This window comes from Lepisosteus platostomus, chromosome 19 (assembly GCF_059453375.1).
Source record: "Lepisosteus platostomus isolate fLepPlt1 chromosome 19, fLepPlt1.hap1, whole genome shotgun sequence".
Classification (NCBI taxonomy): domain Eukaryota; kingdom Metazoa; phylum Chordata; class Actinopteri; order Semionotiformes; family Lepisosteidae; genus Lepisosteus; species Lepisosteus platostomus.
The window spans coordinates 8,662,661-8,682,318 of record NC_142629.1 but is presented as its reverse complement, the minus strand read 5'-3'; the positions used below and the strand labels follow the sequence as shown (position 1 = coordinate 8,682,318).

Below are 19,658 nucleotides of genomic sequence, written 5' to 3'. Positions count from 1 at the left end.
CTAGTGAATGTGAGAGCATTTTGTGTGTATGCGAGGTAAAATGCAGAGTGTGAAAGCATTGTATATGACTGTGAGAGATAAAATGTAGAGTGTGAACGCATTTTGTGTGTATGCGAGAGCAATTTGTGTGTTTATGAGAGATATAGTTTGAATAATGGCCTACATATTTATATATATTACATAGAATAATCATTTGACAAAATAATATATAAACAAGTTTGCTAAGTAGTATAAACAATTGAAAAGCCCACTATGTTCATTATGACATAACTGGAGTACAGGAGGGTCCTATTACATAGGCAAAAAAGGTCTAATAATTTCAGTATTGAACAATTTCGACCCAGTATGTTTGCACAGTATAATTCACAGTATAATTTTTCAATCTTAAAGCACCCAGATACACTGAAATATTAAAGCAGTGGTACTTATTATACATCTGGTAATGCACACAGAAACACTTATAGGGCTTCCAACATTTCAAATACATCTTAAAATTTAAAATCACTCCAAAATGAGATGCATTCCCCAACCCCACTCAAAGACAAATTGGAGAAAAGGAAGTGTATCATAGCAGATCTTAATTGAATATTTAGGCTTGTTTCATAGCAGATCTCTATATTCTACTACAGAAATGTTAAACATATAAAATACTTTTATATATTTATTTCATAAGTCCAAAGGCCTTGTTAGTGCCAAAAATGTACACATTAAACTCTTAATTATTACTCCTCAGTTTTTATAATGCTTTCTAAAATACTCCCAAATCGCATGTTACTGAAATGAAAATATAGATCTTTGGCATAACAAAATACACTTGAAAAACATAAGCTGTATCACTCTAAATTTTAACAAGAATGTTTATTCTCTTTGATTAATTCAATTGTTTCAATTAATAAAAATTCTAAAAAAAACACTATTTGTATCACATTTTCTGGCTCATTTTCATTAATGGTGTCTCTCACATCACCTATTTGAATTGGGATATTTTCCATGAAATATGAAGACCCTTCATGTCCTGATAAATAAAGTCACCTGCTGTGAAACCCTGTGCCTTTGTCATTTAAAGCATATTTGCTGCAATGGGAAAATAAACCCTACAGTAACCATGCACATGTCAGTCAACCAAATCCCTGGTGTTAGCAATAGGAAATCTAACAGCACTTATCACCTGAGGTTCTGATTGGGTGCGAATAAACTTTCATTCCTTTAAGGGATGTTGAATTTTCTGGGTCAGAAACCTTGCCACTTTTATTTTAAATGAAAATCACTAAAAATGACAAACTAAAAATTCCAAATTATTCCAAATTAAAAATGGCTGAGTATTGTTTTTAACTCTGCATCAACCTGGAATCTGCAACACTGCCCATTGCAACCTCCTACTCTGCTCTCCATCAGGTCATTTGACCAAGTTGCTCACACAACTACAGTAATGTGTTACTGCGACATACAAAAAGAAACATATAAAACATGGCCAATTTCAAACTCAACCACCTCAAGAAATGCTCAGCTTCAGACTGGTCATTCTCAGTCTCGGAATCAAACTGACAATAGTACCCAAGGGCAAAGCTAGGACTAGTTGACCAGTGTTTTCCTGGTTCTTAGAGAAAAAGAGGTTCCAACAGTATGCTCCTCCAGGCTTCAACAGGTTTTCAGTAAAACAGAGATGCACCATTCCTCTGGTTTATGCCAACTGTCCTGTGAGGCATTGCATAGCTGGGTGTCTGTATAAATGGCTCTAATGGATAAATGGTTCAGAGGAGCATACTGACCTATTCTTATTCTCCCCTTAAGGATACTAACACAAAAAATGTTGAAAACTCAATGTATTAGAAATTAACTGAACTGAGGGTGCCATCCAGCCATTTCTTAAAATAATAAGCTGGTCAAGTATAGCATTCACACTGTGGATGAAATTCCTGTGAGGAAGAAAACTTAACATCCTTTGCCAGCAAAGGAAAGTGTTAGAGATCAGGATGTTGAGAACATACTAACAAAGGTCCTAATTCAACCCTCCTGTTCCCCATGGTCATTGTTACACATTCTGTAACAATTATAGATGACTGAGTAACAAAACACCACTAATGACATAACCGATGGCCCAAATCAAAGTAGATCCTAGATTTATTGGTACGTTGTCATACAGAATTCCATGTGAATGGACTGTAGCATTTTTTGCGAATGGCTGGTTGGTATAATTTTTTCATAGCTGATTCGGCAGACAAGTCAGATCCATTAAATACTTGAAGAAGGAAGAAAGTACTGTTTGCCATGCCTGAGCGGACACCGCTGATCGGTCCTGCAAGCACACATGGGACAGCACACCTCCCTGCGCTGTTAAGACATGCTCAGGCAGGCTTTCACAGCGGTCTTCCAATTAAGGAACAAGTAATAGATTTATATAGCTATAGATTTATTCCATGCTGAAAAGAGAAAAAAGAAAACACAACGTTTCGGCTGTGGAGCCTTCTTCGGGTGTTCCTTTAAATACTTCCCTAGCCTTTCACTCAGGGCACTGTCATTAGCTGAGCTCCTGTGTGTTTGCTACCCCAAAGTTCTTGGATAACACCAGTTATCTTTCTCTTTTTTACATTTGTTTTGTTGTTTCAGAGCTTCCCCTTTTCCTAGCCGCTACTGAATTTCAGTCCTGAGTGTTGGGTTTATTTTGTGTGCCATTGTTGACTTATTTTTCATCTTGCCGCACGGATCATTACACCATTAGCATGGAACCCCAAATACCAAAGAGCATTTGGCACTTTAAAGCAATCTTTGACTGATCTTCCCATATTACTAACTTCCTTTTAAAACCAACCTTTCCCAGTGCACATCAATGCTATAGTAATAGATGCTGGAACCTGTAACAATGAGGAGAATAATAATAATAATAATAATAATAATAATAATAATAATAATAATAATAAAACTATTTCATATAGCGCCTTTAAAGGTGGCTTCTCAAAGCACTTCACAGGATGACAACAACAATAAATAAGAAGAATACACAAGATAAAACACAATTACAAAATATAGAGGAGACCGTGGATGGTGGTACTAAGAAAAGCAGAGGGGTGAAGAATGGAACCAGTTAAGTAAAGGCTTTTCTGAAGAAGAGGGTTTTGAGTCTGGATTTGAAGGAGTTTAGAGAAGGTGACTCTCTTATATCCTTGGGGAGAGAGTTCTAGAGCTTGGGGGCATAACAGGAGAAGGCCCTGTCACCCATACAATGTAGATGGGCTTGGGGGACAGTAAGGAGAGCAGAATTAGAAGAGCGAAGGTTGCGAGGTGGGGAGTAGAGCGATAATAGTTCAGACAGGTACTGAGGTGCCAAGCCATGCAGAGCCTTATAGGTGAGCATGAGGATTTTAAAGTCTACACGGAATTTGACCAGAAGCCAGTGCAAGAACTCCAGGATAGGAGTAATGTGAACACTTGCATTAAACCTGGTCAGGATTCTGGCTGCTGAATTTTGGACATACTGCAGTTTGTTCAGAGTAGATTTAGATACCCCAGCAAGTAGAACATTACAGTGAGCAGCTTTTCAGCCACAGTTAGGGATAGCATAGGGTGTAGTCTAGCCATATTTCTGAGGTGAAAAAAAGATGTTTTGACAGTATGCTGCACATGTGGGTCAAATCTTAAGCCAGAATCTAATATAACCCCAAGATTTTCAATTTTGATTGAAGCTCAAGTACAGAACCATCTACAGATAGTGTTACAGGACTGGCTTTACAAAGTTGATAGGGGGTGCCAATAAGCATGACTTCAGTCTTGTCGCAGTTAAGATGAAGGACGTTTTGAGTCATCCAAATTTTTATGTCAGAGATGCAATTAGATAGAATAGAGACAGCCACATCAGTGTCAGGTTTGGTATGGATGTATATTTGAGTATCGTCAGCGTAAAAATGAAAGCTGAGGCCATGTGATCTTAAAAACTGACCAAGTGGAAACATATAAATGCTGAAGAGCAAGGGGCCCAGTATTGAGCCCTGGGGAACACCAGACTTAACAAGACCAATTTCCGACCTTTACCCATTAAGAGAGACAAAGTGACAGCAATCAGTGAAGTAAGATTTGAACCATTTGAGAGCAGTGTCAGAAACTCCAAACACAGTCTCGAGATGAGAAAGTAAGATGTTATGGTCAAAAGTGTCAAAAGCAGCACTGAGATCAAGAAGGATGAGTATAGAAAGAGAACCAGAATCAGAAGCTATTAGAAAATCGTTAGTGACTTTGACCAAGGCAGTTTCTGTGCTGTGAAGTTGACGGAAGCCAGATTGGAGGGGTTTGAAAAGGTTGTTTGTCATGAGGTGGTAACTGAAGTGTGACCGCACGTTCTAGAATTTTTGAAAGAAAGGGTAAGTTGGAGATGGGGCGAAAATTGTTAAGATTGTTGAGAGCCATGTTAGGCTTTTTTGGCACAGGGGTAATGGCAGCAGTTTTGAGGACCGCTGGTACAATGCCAATGCCATACTCATGGATTCATGTATAATATTGAGGACAATGGGACAGAGAGAAGGCTTTTGCATTAGTCAAGTCTCAGATAATGATGTTCTCTACCAGTGGACCAGGCTGAGATAGAATCTACCTAGAAATTGGATCATGAATTACAACACATCACAAATGGTTTTCTGTTTGGTGGGTGCCAGTCAAACAAGAAAGCCACCAACTGAACTTTCAGGAAAGACATTTTAAATGACTTCCATGACAGCCCATTGATCAGACATTTAACTTAGACTTAAGACCTTATTGAAGGAGTTTTTTAGGTTATTTATTGGCCACAAGTTAGGAAAGACATGGGGTTACATATGAAATGTTTTTAACTGTGGCACATTTCTGACAAATAGGACAATATTGGGTTACCTACAATCTACTGCTATAAAGGAGCCAGGAGAAATATTAGGGGTAGATATTAAGATACCATTTTCCCAGAATAGAGAGCAGTATCAAAAGGTCCTGGTCATGGTTGATTATGGTAGTTTGTGGGTTAGATTAATTTCTTTAAGGGAAGTGAAGACACAAAAGGTGTTTACCACAGCATTCCACCCTCAGACTTATCTGACAGAATGGGTGAATCATACCTTCAAGCCTATGAAGGGATAAACATAATACACAGGATCGATGTTAAGCAGAATTCACGGGTTTCTTCATGGGTATTTTCATAGGCTCGGCAGCAACAAACGTAGTAATAAAATTATAAGCATAAGGAGATAGACTGGTGAGTTAGTCAGGGTGAAAGAACATTCATCATCCCAATGGCTAAACCATAATGCTGGGAGCCAGCAAATGTTCAAGTAGAAGCCAGATTACAGGACCTAGGTCCTATATGCACAGCTGATACACATTTTTCCTTGCCTCGGCAACTGAACTTTGTATCTCTATTAAAATTGTTGTTACACTCACAGTATCATCCATCAGCAATTTCTTCCTTACCCAGCTACTCAGTCTGGAGGGATGGCCTGTTGTGCTTTTAGGCAGTGTTTGGGGGTACGTAAAACATAAAAACGTTCTACACAATGTGTACATGATTTAATTAATATTAGTGTTTTGAAATGCACAAATCTATATCTAATGTTAACATTCTTTAAATATCTGCTCAGCAAAACTTTCCATTTCTTGATGACTATATTCTGCTCACAGGCATATTCAGAGACTTCAATATTTTTTCACCCCTCTCTTGATCTGTGCCTTTTAATTTCTTTGTGCTTGACCATTTTTGAAAGCTAGTTCTCAGTTAAATCTTTGACTATCTAGGCAAAGAACCTCTCAGAGAGGCATGAGAATCACTATTATTGCACATGCACAGAGGTCACTCAAAAAATTGTGTGGCTCATTAAGGTAAATTTGTGCAACCTAAATTAATTTGGGTTTGAATACTTATGTTGTTGTGACTTTTCTATTCTTCTTTCATATTAAGAAACAACAAGTATTTTAATCATCAGCATAGGTTACAGTTTAAGTGACCATTAATAGATTTTGGTATTAACTAAATCTGTGTTATTGCTGTGGACTGAAAGAAAAAAAACAGCTGGAGATCTGAGAGTCCAAATTGGCTGATTATAAAATTTTAAACATATTACAATTAAAACCAGAAATCTTTGGACATACAAGCTAACCAGTTGATCCTCTATACATTGTTTTAAATCCTTCAGCAGTGGTTAACTCAGGACATCATCTACCAGATATATTGAGTTTTCATTGCATAAGATGCATTACAGAATCCCTAATTATTGAAAACCAATACAGAAACATTGGTAACCATCGCAACATGCACATGGAAAAGATGTGTTTAACATTTAATTTGTCTGTAAATGACCCTAAACAAAATCCACAGGCAACTAATAGCTTAGTTTATAAAGTGTCCTGTATCCCCCTTAATGATTTTGTCAGATTTGCAAGTTACATTTACATTTTAACTAGCTTAACATCAAACAAATGAGAAACGTTTTAAAGTATGATGTACGTAATGTTGCCCAGTTAAAACCTTTAAAGACAAGTTCCTATTTAAGGCATCAACTGATCAACTTCTGTGCTTGTAATTTATCGACACACCTAATACTGAAAACACAGAAAGCAGGTTTGGAAGCTTACAGGTCTGTAACCAAACTTACCTTTCTTTGAAATACTTTATGGTTTCAATATTCTTTCAAAACATTAGAAAAAGGTGAGGTAGCATGGATATTACAAATGCTGGCCCACAAGGCAATTATTAAACCAACAAATATTTAATGGATTCCTAACATTAATGGATAATATTTAAGCATTACGTTAGAATACTAAAACTATCAGTTATTTAAACTAACAGTTATTTAACAAGCTTTGTGTTATCATCTGAGTGCAGCTGTTACATAGATGATTTCATATCCAAAATTTGGCTCAGAAAGATTAAATAAACAAAAATATTAACAAAAAAACTTGACACTAATTTAAAACAGTGTCACTCAGGGAGAGCAACAACAAGTGTTACCTAATTTCTTAAGCAGCACCTTAATCTTAAACTTATTCTGTATGCTTATGATCAAGTGCATTGGCATCTACCCTACAAAAATCAAGTTTGACTGAAATTAATAACCCAATAATACAGTCTCTCTGTTTATATTCCAATTGAAATCTAAGCTAGTAAACTAAACCTTTTTAAAAACACTGATTTGCAATAAATGTTGAATATTGACTTTACAGGAGCTGAAACTAATCAAAACAGGCTTAATTAATCAATGCATTTAATAAGGTTTTAATTATTCCAGAGATAAAATGAGCCTTCTGTGGTGAGGAATAAATCTTTACTTTGTCCTTTGCAGCCAATGCCCACCACCCACTCAAACATGCAGTTTGTACAGTACAGTTTTTTATCTTATATAAAACAAAACTTACTAAACTAAAGCCTCCAAAAAAGTCATGCAGTGAAATTTTTCTTTACAGCTACGATAACAAACTGCCTCACAGCTGCAGGCAGGCAGTTAAATTATATTTACTCTGAAATCATCACTGATAGCAGAGCAACTGCTGGCTAAATACACCCTGCTCACCACAGCACTCTTGTTGACTCTTACTTGATACTGCTGCCGACCTTTGGAAATGTGCAAACAAATTCAAACTCCCCATCTCAAGCAACTGAGCAAAGAACTAACATTCATTGTGAAACATCAACAGAGGTGTCTTTAAATGGCACTTCATGTGACAGAATTCCAACATCTCTCCTGCTTACTAAAGAAAATAAACCCCAAAACACCCTTTTCCAGGGATCTTAACTTATACCAGATATTCAATATTCATAAAATTCATTGCACACGGACTTAAGTAAAGTCATCTTTAGATTACAAGGAATTTATTGGTGCACAAAACACTATATATTACATTTTTTTAACTGTTTTTTTAAACTGAACACCAAACATTTTTTGCAATGAGTTCTGTGACATTTTCATAAAACTACCGTGACCTCTCCACTGTCTCTGTTAATGCTCTATGTAGCTCTACTGTGAAACTATTCAGCTAAGAAATGCATTTGGATTAGAGGGATTCAATTTTTCAAAAGGATGGAAACGCCAAACTGCATGTTGGAGACGATATGAGCTTTACTGTAGATCACATAAGACACAGAGAACAAACTAACAGGAAGATGATTCATAATGAGACTTAATACCCAAGCATAAAACAGTGGCAAACAGATGCATTAGAACAACAGTAATAACTGCTTTGGTCAAGCTAAACTTGGTTTCAGTTTTTGACTCATAAAGCAATTAACATGAATCTGTGGTGACGTGCATTGAGGGAGAATGAAACAACACCAGGTAGTGTCAGGGGTCATTTCCTGTAGAAAGAAATCTTGCGTAACTAATGTTGGATGAGTGTATTACTGGGGATGAAGAATGAAATAAGAACTTGGTATATTGGTATATGTTGGTATATTGTCATGTTACCAGTTTAGGGGGTGTGCTATTTTTAGGGGTGTGCCAACAACAACCCTATATCATTTCAACGCACAACGTTTTGTGCAACTTTGCAGTATTGTGACAAAGTGGTTACGACTCTGGACTACTGGAGGGCTGTGGAACCAAAACCAAAGTAGGAAAAGTCGTAGCCTTAAGCAAGATATTATATTAAAATCACTTTAGTAAATCCCAGCTGTGCAAATATGTACAAATCTTTTCTGTTTTATATGAAAACTGCATTGTTGCATTGCTTTCAAAAAGAACAAAACAAAACCTATTTTACAAGTCTACATCAGCTTGCATCTACCAGAAAACCATTGACATGGAGATCAAGCAAGATAAGATTTCTTCTAAAACAATCAAGGACACACCCAGAAAGAATCATCACCCTTATCATCAAAAGTCTCCAGAAATGGAGGGGGGGGGGGGGGGTCAAGCTCGAGGCTCGATTCCCCCTGCCTGGTGAAAAAAAACAGGTCTTCTTTTCACAAAACAGACAAGCAAGTCTTTTTATTACTCAGCTCTTGTCACTTACTGGAGCTTATCATGTATCATCTTCACATAAACAAAAAGCATCTGTTAACATGCTTAACTTGTGAGACTGCACTGCAGACCACTCTTTGTGCAAATTACATGGTCAGGAATCTTTTTCACAACTCTTTGACTAAAAGACAACACCCTGCATATGAAAGGAACAATGTCCAAGCAAAAATGCATTATTTTATGCATGGAACTTAGCAGCAGACTTAAAAAATATAAAACATTCAAATACTTGCTAAAGTAGTAAAGAGGAAATATAGAAATATACTGTATCAGACAGCAGCTGATGACTTATTAACAGCTTACAATCAGCACAGCACTATACTGTAAGTACAAACAGTAAATGGTAATATCTACAGTACAGAAGAGCATCAAAACACCCCAATGTTTCCTTTTTAACACTGTTATAATATTATAAAAAGTACACTAGTATATAGCACATTTTTATAAAACTTTCCTTTTTCATTGTCATACCAGAATGCAAACTTCTGCATTGTTTCTGTTTTGTTCAGAAAACTTCCTATTAGCCTTTTCAAATGCAAGGCAACAGTTTTATCATTCAAACCAATCCTGTTTCTACAGATTCCTCTTTTCGTCATTAATCCTGGACAATTCACCCACCCCAATCTTCTCAATTTGCAGTTTTAACTAGGTTATCTCCTCAAAATGACCTACTTATGCTAAAGTAGTGAAAGTCCTTCTGTATCTGAAATCATAACCGTAAAATCAAGTACTTCATGTTCTTCATAAACTCAAAGGCCTTTGCTCCTCCCTTTTCGTATATAAAGAAAAAAGCAGATATAGAAGAGATAAGGGGAGGTCATACACATGAAAAGTGGTCAGCCAAGTAAAAGGAAAACTAACTTCTGTATTCCTCCAGTTTTTCCTGAAAAGACTTTGAATATCTTCTGAATTAAAAGACCACCTACCTAGCACAACTTTCTCCAAGAGGACTGTCACTTTCCAACAGTGTGTTGTTGAAAGAACAAAAGAGATGATAAATACAGTGGCACTGGGGGTTGGGTGGGGGGTTCTGATATCATCCAAAAGCTGAAGGATTTAGACCAGTGGTTCTTAACCTTTACTGCAGCCTTCACCTCTGTGGTTCTCAAAATACTGTATGTTCTTTCACCCTTTATCAAAAATCATTGAAGTAGGTCAATTCTTTAAACCTAAAATATATCACAACAGAATCTATCACATTCTATCTCTAGAGAATGAAAGAGATAGAATAATACACATTAATTTCACAGTAAAATTAAAAAACTTAATTTAATTCTTCATGTGTTATCTCAAACCCAGATTTGATTAAACAAAATAGTTGTACTAAAGTGCCTGTATTTATTATGTTTTTGATGATTAATCTTCTAAAAAAACTGGCATGTCTCTCACCCCCAAAAAGGGTATTTCGCACCTCCAGGGAGTATATACATCTCAGGTTAAGAACCACTAATTTATCTGTTGGAAAATGCTGTTGGAATGCTGTTGGAATTGGGAGCTGGCAGAGGGGATGGGGAAAGAAATGTGCAGCTAAAACTCTACCATTCCCTGATCCTAAGAGGCATTGCATCTTTACAATAACGCTGAGCACAGAAGACAGCAACATTCTCACATAGAGAGCTGCACATTTGATGTACGAGTTGATTTTGGTTATGACAGGTAAGCTCTGGAGGTGACATGTTGCTATTCTTTTGCTCATAATTTTGTCCTTCTTTCTTTTCCTTCTTTAAAAAAAGATGAGACTGTATCCAAAAAACCTTTCCATTTTACATGCACATATAATCCCAGCAAACAGATTTAAGAAAGTTATTCTGTCATTGTGAGAATATGAAACCCTGAAGCAAGTTAACACTTGTTCTGTTCCAACTTGCAGAAACCATGCATCAATAAAAGGATCCCCAACTGCTACTGATCTACTTCATGCCCAGGACCTAAAGCAGTCTTGTGCCTCACAAATCCATGTTTGAACAGCAAGATTATTGGCTAAGAGAAAAAAATAGACAAGAACATTAAAGTATAAGTTTTTAACAGCCTGATTAGAAATTAAGTTCCCATACCTTTAATTAATCAGCAATTCTTGTGTTACATAGACTCTAATTGCCCGGCAAAACAATTTTTATTCTTTATATTGTCATAAAAAATTTATTAGTTCAATAATAGCTTGCTTTCCACTAAAATAATGGGAGTACAGAACATTTCCATTTCTGACAACTACATAAGGGTGTTGTGGGAGATTATTTCCTAAAGCAAAAGCCATTGAATTCAGAGTTCCTGTTAACTAATATTAATTGGTTTTGCACAATAGAGCTTTATTCAGAAGGTTGTAAATATTTTTCTATTAATGTTGCATATTGAAAATGATTGCATATGTTGTAATATTTGTGAAAGGAATTAAATATTAGTGTGCATTACAACAAATGAGTAGCTATTTAGGACAACAGCACAAAAGTTATATTTGTGCATATATACAAGCTATATAATTTACTCCAAGAACAAATCCTATGGTATAAGTATATAAACATTACATAACCACAGCAACCGGGTTAGAATACTTTTTAGTACTTTTGTATCTTCTTTTAGAAGTCTGCTGTATAACCCAAGACGTGTATTTATTTCAAGATTGGCATGATTTTGGTGCACTGTGATTTAAGGCAAGCACAGGTAAAAATTACAGCACAAGGCAGATCCAAAATAAAACAATGTGCAGAGAAGGGGGCAAGATTGATAGACAACATTATATTCATTATGACATGGCTAGATCAACAACATTATTCCACCATATTCCTTGACTTAACAACTCTCATACTGCAACATAAGCAGATTCTTCAATGGGAGATGACATATTCAGTCAAAAACAATTCATCATGATTATGTCTGCAGAATTTGTTGGCTGCTAAAATGCAGTGACAATAGTCAGAAATGTATTACCTCAGATGTTTATTTGTCATTTTTTTACCACATCTTATCTGCTCAAAATAATTAATTCTGCAATAACTACTGATAGAGATCTGTGAACACTACATAACTCCATCTGATCTCTCTCTACTCTTATAAACAGTGGTGGACATAAATTGTCCTTTGATGATTGCTCCAAAAAAGCCAAGGTGGTTAGCTGCAAGCTGCTAAAAGTGAGCTGTTCAAACTTTCATCTTTAGCCTTTTACTGCCGTTTAAAATTATAGCTCTGCAATAAAAAATAAGACTGATTTTAAAATGGTTACCAGAGCCGAGGGCAAAATGTACTGAGGCTAGAGCAACTGCTTATTATGAAGGTAAAGATATAGCAGTGCAGTTGTACTGGCTTAGATTAAATCATTTTTTCCTCAAGTAAACCAATTTTAGCTATTATTAGAGTCTTCACTGAGATGTTTGAACTTTTTTAAAAATACGTATACTGTATTTAGAATTCACTGCTTGCACATTTATTTGAACAGAAAAGGAGACAGGCATGAACTACATAAATTCTATATTTACAGATGCATGCTTCCTGGTAAACATCCTTGTTAAATCAATATTGTTTAAACTTCATAAAGAACAATTTAAAAAGCTACCATAAGACAGGTGTGTGAGTGTGGCTAACCCTTAAAGGGGACCTGCTATCCCAATTTCTCAGACTGGTTATTAAATTTCCATCACAGAATAAATGCATTGACAGAATTGCAACATTTTACAAATTCTCAATTAAGCACAAAATCGTGAGCTTTGTAAAAGTACTGAATAGTCACCATGTTGTTGAAAATCCTGGTCTCGCCATTGACAAGAATGAGAGTTTGCGCAAAATGGAATATGAAGTAGCCTTTCCTGCTCACTAGTCACTGTACTGTCTAACCTAATGTGACATACGACCGAATAAGTACAGGTTGTGCGCCTGACATGTTCAAACGAGATCTGCAGTAAACAAGCAAGTAGTATATGTCTGCAGAACCATCTAAAAGTCAAGAGGAACATTTATATTGAATTAAAAGAGATTAAATAACAGATCTGCTTGTTTATAATGTAATAAGGCAATTTCTCATCATCTGAAGTTCTGTTGCCTCATTCCAAATCGCAGAATATGGTGCTGTGCATACCTGAAACTTGTCTATTTTGTGATATAACTGGATGTTTTACATGTCACACTGTACATTTTACTTCCATTATGGTTTGAAATGCACTCATCAATGCCAATTCGTTCTAACCCAGAAATATAAAAATAGCGTTGAAGTTTCCCTTTAAACGAGTACAAGCATCACTGAATAAAAGGTGATTTAAGTTGTTTCTCACAATTGTAATTGTACTTTTAAAAGTTCAAAAAAGCTGCCACAATATGTCGCACAGCTTTTACAGCAAACCATTCATTATCACACCTACGTGACATTTGATTACTCTTCAGCTCTATGAAACTACAGACCTCCCCACCTACCTGTATTCACCAAGATGTCAGCCCCCAAAAACAGCACCTCACTTAACTCCATAACCTAGTCCAGTGGTCCCCAACACTGGTCCTAGGAGACACCTAGGTTTGAAAATGGATGTAAATCCTCACATTTAGATGTGTCATCTCATATGTTAAAAACAAAGCTTGTTGTGGGGAATACTTGATACACTGTCATTCACACCCATCTCTGCTCATCGCAAACTGATTACCCATTAACAGCTGCTTAGACAGAAATGAGGGCACAAGCCCCTAGTCTAGGTTGAGGAGATTGCAATAAATGAAAGATGGTGCAAAATTTACAAACAGTTCAAACAAAAAAAACAGACCAATTAATTAGTCAGCATTAGTGATTAAGAACTCAGCAGGGACAAAAACCAACAGACATAGTTCCCACCAAGGTTTCCACCTAGGGCTCACTGACCTAGTTTAATTATGCATAAAATTAATCTTTCTCAAGTGTTCATAGGATGCTACTTTACATTCAGTTCTGAATTTCATGTTTACAACAGCTTTGATTTAATCAATTCTTTTGATAGAGCATCCAGCAATTTACAGTACACATCTGCAATAAAAGGATGGTGAATACCTTGAACACTGATCTTCACGCTTAACACCTGTGATACTCTTAGGTGTACTTTGACCCTGAATTGAAAGAAGTGGATATAAAATGGAAGGATGGTTGGATAGATGCTCTCCCACCATTCAGAAGGTAGTCCCATTTTGCACCCTGTCCTTGTTAAGATTCCGCTCTGGCACACCTTGATCCTCTAAGAATCAATTCAATTAAAGTTTTATTATCCCCTGGGGCAAAACTGTTTTGTGGCAGAGACCAACACAACAATACAACAAAACAAGCATCACAAAGACTTCAGCACAACATATTTCAGGGTCAAGCGGTTACTGAAGACTCTACCTAGAGATGCAAAATTCACATGCCAGCCTGAAGCAGTGCAAGACCCCTAGAATCAAGTGCAAGTTAAACCGCTTACTCTGGAGTTTTTATTCCTAAATACAATGTAACACTTGCTCTCTTGAAAAAAACAAACCACATGAAGAGTTGCCCAAGGGTTTAACTGTGCTGAGTATAAATGATACTCAAAAACATGGGGCAATTCTTCATGAACTGACCCAACTCACGATTGTAAAGTTCTTATCTTTTTAAAGTAAATTTGAAAAGCTTCAACATCAACTTTGTACTTTTACCAGATATCAAACGGCAAACTGTTCCTTGCCATAAATGACTTTTTGTTGGGAAACGCCTGAAAGTGAAACTGTCCGTTTGCTACATTAATTACAGGTCTGGATGCGTACTGTAAAATCACTGATTAAAGTGTTTCCTGACTTAGTCAGGACACCAGTCACCCTTTTTTGGGGGTTCAGCTGCGCGGTTTGCGTAAACTCGTCAAGAAAGACCTGTGCACATTGCGCAAACGCAAATTCGAGATAAGTGGACATTAAGAAAGACGATAAAACTGCCAATTTGTAAATTAACAATATGCACTTTAAATTCTATATATGGTAACTGTGCTGGAATATGTCCTTTCTAATAAAATAACATTAGAATTTTGGAACACCAACAACAAACTCTCAAGGAAATGTAGTTTAATAGTTCTTTACAAAATCTGAAAACAAGAGTAACCTATATGTAAAACGCATTTCGTTGGGGTTTTTTTAGATTACCGTATACAATTATTTATCTACTGTAGGTCTTGATTGCCATTACCTTGATAATGTTCTCAAATATAGTATCTCGAAAATCCAGTAGTGCTTTCTGGTCAAATTCTTTGCCATGAATAATCCTCATTTGCTTTAAGAAAGTCGACTTGCCACTCTCTCCAGCTCCAAGCAGCAAAATTTTAACCAAGCGGCGGATGGAGCGTCTCTCTCGGGCTAACATGGAATCAATTTCCCGACTGCGGCGACGATCTTCTCGCTCCTGGCTCAAGTCCCGATCCCGTCTCCTCTCTTTGCTATTGCTTCGCTCCCGACTGGCTTCGGCTGGGAGCAAACACCGGCTTAGGGTGCGCACCACGCCAGACATCGTTGCGAAATATAGACAGCTTTATGTTCTTAATTTCAAAACCCTTTGCATTTGTTTGTAGGAAATTGCCCTTGAAGCATTAATTCACAAATTCAGATACACGGTAAACAGCTTTGTTGTGTCGACTTCTTTAAAATCTAACAATCCTCTTATTCTTAAAAAAAATCAAATCCCAAAATGTTCTCAAAATGAACATACAGAAGAGACCTGCAACATTTAAAGTATTCCCGGTGGTTTCTTAAACATGTTTGATCTGTTGCAGAATAAGTGCTGTCCCCAATTCGGTTTTAGGAAAGGATTTTTAAAAATCGCGAAATATCCAGGAGGAAAAATACTATCTTGGTTAAATCCGTCCTTAAAATATTCTCAAATTACAGAAGAACGCATATACTCTCTGAATCAAAAAGAAAACACAAAAGTTAGAACACAACTTTCACTGGCCCAAAAATGAAAACGTCAACCACCTAACAGTCCTGAAGTCCTCGGACGCTGGTCCTAACACTCCCCTTACTTCTGGAATTCTGAAACTAATACGCCGCTTTGTTTGATAACTTTGTTCCGCTGTCGGCCCATTGAGATCCCAGCCTATCTGAACTCGTTTTGCAAGCGCACATCTGGGAAACGCCAGTAGGGGGAGCGAAGTTGCAGGGCTGCAAGGGGAGGTGCGTAGAGGTCAGGACATTATTGGATTGAAATCGTGTTGAACTTGGGGATATGATTTTCTTTGGGTCGGGGTCGATTTTTTCCATAGGATGTCATAGTCTGGAAAAGCAGTGCGTTATGGTGATTATCGAATGGAGAGGGCGTTTTTTTAAATGGGGGGGCGTGTAATAGTACCGTTCTAAAAAATGCACAGTCCTCGGTTTAACTCTTCTCGGTTAAGTCGGAGACCATCCAAAAGATGTATTTTTAAAAGTTTTGAAACTTTTTTATAAAATGGATCTATTCATTAGAGATGACGTCGATCTTCTGATTCATTTATATAATTAGGAACATTTACCGTGGTATGCTTTTTAAAATATCATTGCCTGAAACGTTAATAAAATAGATGTCAGCTTTATGACAAATACATCTCCTGAATATCCAGCACTGCTCTGAGCGAGAAGGTACCAGTAATGCATCTAAACTAGCCGAAAATAGTAAAATCACTGAAAGATCTTGAATATCTATCGCATTCATTGTATATTTTCACATTGAAAATGCTATTTGAAATGTTATATTTAGGAATATATGCGTTGTCAAAATGTTTAAGACAATTTACATATACCGCTGCAAATGTTTTTTAAAAAAGTTAAATAGTGCTGATTTATTATTTTGATTTATTAATAAAACTGATTTATTATTTTTTGCTTTTATGCACGAAACAGTCATTTTTAATGAGTCACGAGGGTAAATATTACCCTGTTAATGTCAGTTTTGACCCATGCATAATTTTAAAACATTTCCCTAGTCAGCGTTTATTTTCTGCACCATATACGACATGTACACAACATAGTTCAGGTGGGTAGCTGCATCAGCATGCGTAGGCTGCAAAGGAACAAGTAATAGGTTTATTCCATGCTGAAAAGAGAAGAAAGAAAACTCAACGTTGTGGCCGTCGAGCCTTCTTCAGCTGTGAGCACGTACACACATGTACACAAAATGACAACTCACTATGTGCTTCTTTACGAGTCACGGTAATTTCTGCGAAATAGTTTCTTATAGAACAGCGCGCCCTGCTGTTTCGAAAAAGTGTGACATTTATACAATATTTTATTCACGCATCTGTATAACAGCTTCAAACTGTGAGAAGAAATTCACGTTCATACAGTTAATGACAGCAATTCAGCAATTCAAAAATTTCAAAGAGAACTACCGTTTTTCAAATTACTACAAGACAACACTGAATTCCACATTAATACAAACTCTACTGTTTCAATTTATCGGAATTCCTCATCTGAAAAGTCTCTTCAGGGTTTCCTGACTGTGGGAACTGTGTCTAACTTCTATTTTGTCACCTAAGTCTTGTCTGTTGTTAAAAAAAATTGGTTCGTTTTCATTTAATATTTTAATTATTTAACCTATGCAACATTATAGTCACGTCTCCTCACCAATTGTCTTTTGTCCCAAAACTATAAATAACACACAATTTCCTGTTGTGTTTATTACCTTTACAGTCTGTCTTCACTACCTTCTTGATATATTTAATCACGAGGATTACATTCAAAAATGGATACGCAGATGTCAGTGTAAGAACCTGTACCTTTTTAGTTGATTCTAAGTTACTGAAGGATTTTCTATTAATGGCAGAGCGCTTTATCAACTCCACAACAGGTTGATTCTAGTTATATTTTTCATTTTTTTTCAGATTGTTTGCAGGCTAGGCGTATCCTTAATTGTTCTTAACTTCATCAAAAGGTCATTTTTTGGTTCATATGGACCCGAAGACGTGATAGAAGACGGCTCGCAAAAATTATCAGGTACAAGTACATTATTCATTGCCAGCGACAGGGGGCACTGTGAGACTATCGTTCGGTCCTTTTCCTTCTGCCCACGACAGAATTACTGTGGCAGTGATCTGCGGTAAAACATTAACCGCTTTAACGTTGAATTGACGCACTTCTGTTAAGTCATGGACACCACAAGGCTATTATCTTGAATAGGTAACAGATGCAAAGAGTAAGAAAATTCGGAGTTTAAATTTTGTAATTTCTTTTAAAAAACAATTTATCTTTAATTTCAGTTAGAAGCAACCACGAGTTAACCGTCGTCGTGAATGTTCTCTATATGTGAATTAAATAACCATGCACTACATACAAAAATTGTCATCTTTCCTCCACAGAAATGTTAGTAACAATTTTATATAAGCACCATTTCTTCTTGTGTAATAATAAAATACAAACTTGTTTCTTATTGTTCTGTGTTCAATATGAGAAACGCTGGTTATTTGAAAAGAAAATAATAAAGCAAAAATAATAAGTAATATATGAAACAATGCAAATAATTTCTTATTTCCTTCTGCATTGACCCTTTGCCCGTGGCTCAGCAATTTACCTTGGAGCTCAGTCCTTGTTAGTATGTAGTGTGATATTCTTGCCTTGTTTTAAATTATTCAATCTCTAGAGTTAGCTAAGAAGTCTGACCCTTTCTTTTTATTACTCAATATGGTTTTACTAGTTTTCAGCCTGTTAAGTAGATTGCTGTGCATTAAAGAGAACATGCCTTGTCATGCAAGAACTTCCAAGTCTCTTTGATTTCCAAGGGTCTGGTAAATTTTTATGTACCAAGGATAGGTGCTGAGACAACTGCTCGTGTCATAGGGAGACAGAAGTGGGTGTAGTGCATTTGCTTGCGGGCGATATTTGCATGAAAAGGCCAGTGCATTTGTTAGATATGCTGTTGCACCATGAGTGAGGTACAGTACTTTACCCAATTTGGTTCAGTCCAACCAGCTTTCTAAGTGTGAACAGCATTGTTGGGGGTAATCACTGTGATGTATCTTTCCATCAGGAGAGGAGTCTTGTGCTCTCTAGTCCACTGAATGCAACAGAAATCAGGATGAGTTCTGGCCCAATGAGCTGCTGTGTCTGGTATGAGCATTATCTTTTAAAGGTAGATTATACTACTGTAAAAGTCTTGACTTACAGTACAAAGTTCTTTTAATAAAATTATATTTCAGTTTGGAAACCTACTGTGAATAGTTTTGGATCTATTAGGGTTGTTACAAGATGTCTCCCTTGTTATGAAATGTCATCCCTGAGGGAGAAGGAAATTGGCCCATAATTATTTTGGAAAAATATTGAAAATGACATTCTGTTAATTCTCCTGCCGCAGTTTTCAGTGGAATCTGGATCCAGGAATTTCCAGTGTTCTGCAAAGGTGGAGAAAAATAATGTGTAAACTGCTCTACTCATGCTGCACAAGTAGATCTGTGATGTACAGCAGTCAAAACAGAGAAAATCAGACATTTAGCCAGATTCAGCCATTTTTAATGTTTTAAGAAAATAATCATTCTCATTCATGTAGAGAAAATGATTTAATAATTTGGCCCAGAGTTATTAAATGATTACAATATCCCCTAGTTGGTCACAAATAAACATGCTTTTTTTATTCTCACTCGTGGTTAGCCATGCACATGCTGTACCAGTGAGGTTTTCTCAGTTGGTCTCTGTTTTAAATTTGTCCATTTTAAAAGAGTCAGGATCAACCACTTGAGAGACATGAGCAAAATGTGATTCTTACACTTCCAAATTCTGCAG

At 36.5% G+C, this 19,658-nt stretch overlaps 1 protein-coding gene across 1 annotated transcript in view; it reads right to left on the bottom strand.

Annotated features, from left to right (window-relative positions):
- Nucleotides 1-16,009, bottom strand: part of gna12a (guanine nucleotide binding protein (G protein) alpha 12a) — a 59,095-nt gene extending 43,086 nt beyond the window's left edge. Inside the window, exon 1 of the mRNA XM_088613431.1 lies at nucleotides 15,103-16,009. Within this exon, the coding sequence (XP_088469557.1) occupies nucleotides 15,103-15,420 (318 nt within the window). The 5' untranslated portion in view covers nucleotides 15,421-16,009. The remainder of the gene's footprint in view (nucleotides 1-15,102) is intronic.
- Nucleotides 16,010-19,658: the final 3,649 nt, after the last annotated feature.